Source organism: Nannospalax galili, unplaced genomic scaffold (genome assembly GCF_000622305.1).
Source record: "Nannospalax galili isolate Female #2095 unplaced genomic scaffold, S.galili_v1.0 scaffold18, whole genome shotgun sequence".
Taxonomy (NCBI): Eukaryota; Metazoa; Chordata; class Mammalia; order Rodentia; family Spalacidae; genus Nannospalax; species Nannospalax galili.
The window spans coordinates 10873926-10879317 of record NW_008346548.1 but is presented as its reverse complement, the minus strand read 5'-3'; the positions used below and the strand labels follow the sequence as shown (position 1 = coordinate 10879317).

At 46.2% G+C, this 5392-nt stretch overlaps 1 protein-coding gene across 3 annotated transcripts in view; it reads left to right on the top strand.

Moving 5' to 3' along the window:
* The window catches only part of Mylk (myosin light chain kinase), a 302239-nt gene that overhangs the window by 283248 nt on the left and 13599 nt on the right, over positions 1-5392 (top strand). For all 3 annotated transcript variants that reach the window (XM_017800557.2, XM_029568164.1, XM_029568165.1), the window contains 2 exons: positions 2551-2703; positions 3755-3878. In XM_017800557.2, the coding sequence (XP_017656046.1) occupies positions 2551-2703; positions 3755-3878 (277 nt within the window). The remainder of the gene's footprint in view (positions 1-2550; positions 2704-3754; positions 3879-5392) is intronic.

The window sequence follows — 5392 nt, the reverse complement described above, 5'->3', positions numbered from 1 at the left end:
AAATATTTTTTCAAAAAGATTTAAAAGAAATAAAAAAAGATAAAAAGACGTGATTCCTTACGCAAATTCTAGCAATAAAGTCCAAAACAGGAAAAAAAAAAAACCTTTAAAAACCAAACTAAGCATAGTAGAACATGCCTGTAATCCTAGCACTTGGGAAGCAGAGGCAGGGGGATCATGAGTTCAAAGACAGCATGCAGAGACAAAACCAAAAGAAAAAAAAATTCTAAAAATTCTCTTGGCCATCCTGCTATGTGTGCCCATGCCGTACGCTTTGTTCTAGAGACATGCTCTTCAAAATGGAGAACTGGGAGACACTCAGGCAGGCAAAGAGCCAGGCAGGACACAGAGTGTTTCAGATGGATGTGCTGCCAGAAAGGAGCAGTGCCAAGGCCAGAGGCCGGGGCTCTCCCTGCCTGCAAAGTTACAGAGATTAAGGCCTATCTTTGCAGGATTCCAACTCCTAATTTGGAAAGGAGACTTGCAGAAGGGGCCCTTTCGGCATTCCTCAGCAAGGTTGTTTGCTTTTTCTGCCATCTTTTGGCATACTGCAGGACTTTCCCCCTCCTTGCTTCAAATGGAAAATGTAAAGGCAAGAAGAAGCAGGTAGTTGACATGCAGAGACAGGCTTCATCTGGAAAGGGGTTCACTTAGGCCACACACGTGGCAGAGCTGAGGGGAACTGGGAGGTCCTCAGGAAATATAGCCCAGTCCCTGTGGTGACTAAATGGGAAGCTAAGGCCGAGAGAAAAGAAGGGAGTAGCATGTAACAGTGCGAACTCAAGGGCTGGTAAACTCAGAACCAGTCCCTCATGAGGACATGACAAAGAATGAACCAGATTGCTCTCATGAACTTTGTCAGTGTCTTGCTTTCAGAAAAGCTGTCTACAAAAATCTCTTACACAAAAACATAAATATGTTGATTAGATTGAGAAAATTCACATTGCATAAGCTCTCCACTCTTTGCAAAAGCATTCACCAGAGGGCTTCTCCAGTGGCCAGCCTTCTCCTGTGGGGGTTGTTCAAGCTCAGTGTTTGGGTACAAGTGTATTTCATAAGCTGAGGCCTTTCAAATGCAGAAGCAGCTCCAGAAAATGTTAGTGCATTGTAGTTTATGATGATGGATTAATAAGGATTTGGGAGATGTTCATAAAGCCTTGATTAAAGAGGGCCCTAGATCTGTTTTCTGGGATTCAGACAGGGTCAGGTCAAGAGCAAGTATATAGTTGGCAGACTGAAGAGTTGGGACCATTTGTTGAAACATTATTTACAAATTCAACATGATAGCATCAGAGCAGAAAAACCAAGCTTGGCATCTACCTCAAGGTGGGACTCCAGGCAGCTGTACAGGTCACATATCCATGGAGTCAGCATGTACAGTAAGGGGATTGCTGGTGTGAAGAAGAGGAGGCACACAGAAGTCACATGTCAGGCTGGAGAGCCATTAGTCTGCTCTATTTGGTGCTGAGATTCTCAACCTTCCAAATTGTATTTGTCTTAGGCTACTGGTAAATGAGATGGGGAAACAGTAGAGGTGATCTACAAGAACTGTACAGTATATGTGGTGCCAAATGAGCCCTAACAGTGGACATCCCTGTGTGCTGGTGCAGTGCACACAGCCTTCTTAATCTGCATAGAAATGTGCTGAGCATGCAGCAGCAGCAGCAGGGGTCACCTTTGGAGCCAAACTTGAGCTTATAGCCCACTGTCTGGGAATCCTTGGGAGGTTACTTGACCCATTCTCGGCCTGACCTGCCATCTCCCTACCTGCTTTCTGGGGTGGTGTTAGGAGTTAATGAGTTCATTCACTTTGCCTCTTTACCTGACATGGTAATGTATACTAAATGTCTCCCGCTGATGAAAAGGAGATAGGGACCCTATAGTTAATTGAGAGACTACTTTAGAGCAGGAAAAAAGTGACATGGAGAGGAGGGAAATCACCCGAGGTCACTCAGATAATAAAGAGGATGCACTCTGTCTTTTACCACACAGCCCTTGGGTTCACTTTCTAGTGTAGCATTAATGCTTCAGTCCCCTTGGGCCTCCTGGCCATCCCTATATGTTGGGCCCCCTTCTTGGAGCTGAAGGTGTAGAGAGAGATAGAAGCGAGAATACAGACGGGTATACCAGAGACTAGAAATGAGGAAGGGTCTTGTAGAAGGTTCTGTAAGGGGCAAGGGCCAGCCTAGACTTTGGGATGGGAGAGGAAGACGAAAATTTCTTGGCCCTGCTTCACACCTGGAGGAAGCCTATAGATTAATCAAGTCTTCCACCTCAGCCTCACAGGCGGGTGATATCAAGAGCCTGGAGTGACCATTAAAGTTCAGTGAGTGACTGAGAAGAGACTGGGCCACAGAAGCCCTTATGGATTTCTTTCTTGAGGCAGAAGAAAGGCAGATGCAAGGGCCATGTACTGTGCACTTGGGGGTGCAGAATGGAGGGCTTCACAAGCCCTCACCCTTGACCTCAGCACTCAGTTGGGAGACACATGCCCCCTTCCCCCGGTCCTTCCCTGCTCACCTCCCCTTCATGCATGCTCTTCTCCCATAGGGTCAGCGGACTTTCCCCTTTCATGGGTGACAACGACAATGAGACCTTAGCCAATGTCACCTCAGCCACCTGGGACTTTGATGACGAGGCATTCGATGAGATCTCCGATGACGCCAAAGATTTCATCAGCAACTTGCTGAAGAAAGATATGAAGTAATGAGCTGGGATCACAATCTTGTCAGCTTCCCCAGTCTCTGGGCTGGTGCTGAGAGACAAAGCCTTCCTTCATCTATGGGGTTCCTTCCTCCTGATTCCACATTCCTGTGTGCCCTGAAGAGGGAAAGGTGGCCACTGAGTGGTGTAGAGAGGGTCTTTTGGGCCCCTGCCCCCTGTGCCAGACATCCCCACTTCTCTTTAGAAGCACAGAAACCCCACTAGAAAGGTAGTAGCCCTGAGCAACAGTCTCAAGGAAAGTGTAGCTCGTCTGTGTGAGTGATTACTACCCTTTTATTTTTTGTCTGGGTAGAGCCCTCAAAGTCTTCCCTCTCTTCAAAGTTCACAGAGCAAGTACCCCTTTAACACACAAGCACAGATAACAGAGACAGCCAACAGCCTTTTAGAGGGTCCTTGTTATAGCCCCAAATTGCTCTGGCTTGGTATTTTCTTCACATCTAATTTAATACCTGGTTATGGCCTTTCTAGGATATCCCTGCCTGTGATAGAAAACTGCAATTCTTAGGCTGCCATAATTGATAACTTGCATGTAGGACATACCTCTTTGGAGTGTATCAGGACAAACCTGATACTCAACCACACCATCAGATATGAGCATTCAGAGAGTCCCACAGGTTTTATCCTAGAATTTCATTCTTCCATACCCTGTATGGAGACGCAAAAGGATTAGACCCCCAACAATCCCAGCCCCCATGTGTCAGTAGAATGACACTGTCCTGGAATATGGTACCAGACAAGTCTGCCTTTTAGCAGTGACACCCTTAGACCCCAGAAGGTTGAGGCTCTAGCTGCTCTACTGGTAGTTAAGCCTTCTTAACACTGGCCTGTGTTGGGTTCAGTCAGTGTAATTCAGACCAAGAGGGAAAAGGCCAAGCACATAATGACTTTGAATCATGCATAATGTGTAGACTGGGAAGAGGGAGCCCTGGACAACTGTGCTCTGTGTAACCGGGACTTATTATTTATGGTCTGAACTATTATCTCTGAGACCCTTCCTGCTCAGAAATCCTTTGATCTCTGCCTCCATCAGAAACCGCCTGGACTGCACCCAGTGCCTTCAGCACCCATGGCTGATGAAAGACACCAAGAACATGGAGGCCAAGAAACTATCCAAGGACCGGATGAAGAAGTACATGGCAAGGAGGAAATGGCAGGTAATGGAGGCTTGGTGGAGCTGAGATGTTGTTCTTTGCACCTGTTTATTCAAGCCACTCTCATTCTCAACTTACCCTGCTTCACTCCAAGAGTCTGAATTTGTTTCTGAAATGGTAGAGGACCAATGTAGGCAGCTGATTAAAGTACAGAGTTACTTAGATCCTCAGCACAAAGTTCTTCAAACTGGTTTTAAAAGTACAGCCATCTCTCCCATCCTGCTCAGCTTTGTTTTGGGGCGGGGGCAGTAAGAGAGGCCTCTAACTTTGTGGCGGGGGCAGTAAGAGAGCCCTGCCCTCGCCCAGATCAAGCTGTTGATGGTCCTGTCTTCATGGCTAGAGATGAGCAGCTTCACCCTGAGGGCTACCTGACAGCCCTGGAGAAGGTGACCTCCTTAAGGGAGGGTAGTACGATGGTCGTACATCCCTGTGATAGAAAAGAAGAGGACACATTCTCCAAAGAGGGAGACAGTGGTATCCTTAGGTAAGGGAGTTAACTTTGCTCTCAGTTCATGCCCCTATGTCAAGTAGGGATAACACTGGTACCAACATCACAGTATTGTGGATAATTTTAGGAGACAATCTTTTGATGGTCCTTAGGACAATGTCTGGCACATAGTGACATTCTGAAATGCCACCAGTAGCTAATATGTATGGGGGACCGGCCATAGGTCAGAAACTATTCTATTCAAAGCACTTCCTGTATTAACTACTTTTCCTGTTACTGTTTTAAAATGCCCCGACAAAGGCAATTTAAAGAAGGGTTTATTTTGGCTCATAGTTTGAGAGCACAATCCATCATGGTGGGGAAGTGACAGTGGCAGGAGCTCAGAACAGCTGGTCACAGTGCATCTGCAATCAAGAATAATCAACTTGCTTTCTCCTTTTTATTCAGTCCAGAGCCCCAGACCATGGGATGGTATTACTAACAGTGCATGGGTCTTCCCATCTCAATTAACCTAATGTAGATAATCCCTTACATGCAGGTCCAGAGGCTAACTAATCTAGATAATGTCTCACAAGTGTACCCAGAAACTTGTCACCAAGGTGATTTTCCCATGGATTGTCCAAGTTGACAATCAATACTAACCATAATAATGTGCATTGGTTTTTTTCATCCTAAGAGGCACTATCATTATAACTGTATTATTGTCCCCACTTTACAGATAAACCAAGGCAGAGAATAGATGAGGAAAATAAAAAAAGGGACTCCCAAAGGGAGTCAAAAGGGACAAAGGGACTCCCAGATAGTAACCCAGCATAGAACTGGGAAAATGAACAGCAGACCCCAATCTTATCTAAAGGAATATTGACAACTGATTGCTGCTAGATGAGGAACAGCTGACCTTCCTAAAACAAAGCCCTCTAGATAGGCTGACTAGATTCACCAAATGGACAAGTAGTGGGGAATGGCTGGGGGTGCCGACAGCACAGCAGACAGTAGCAGGGATTTCAGAGTATAAGGGCTCTAGTGGGGGGAGGGAGGCTATGGGAGGGTGCCATCTGGGAAGTGGGTG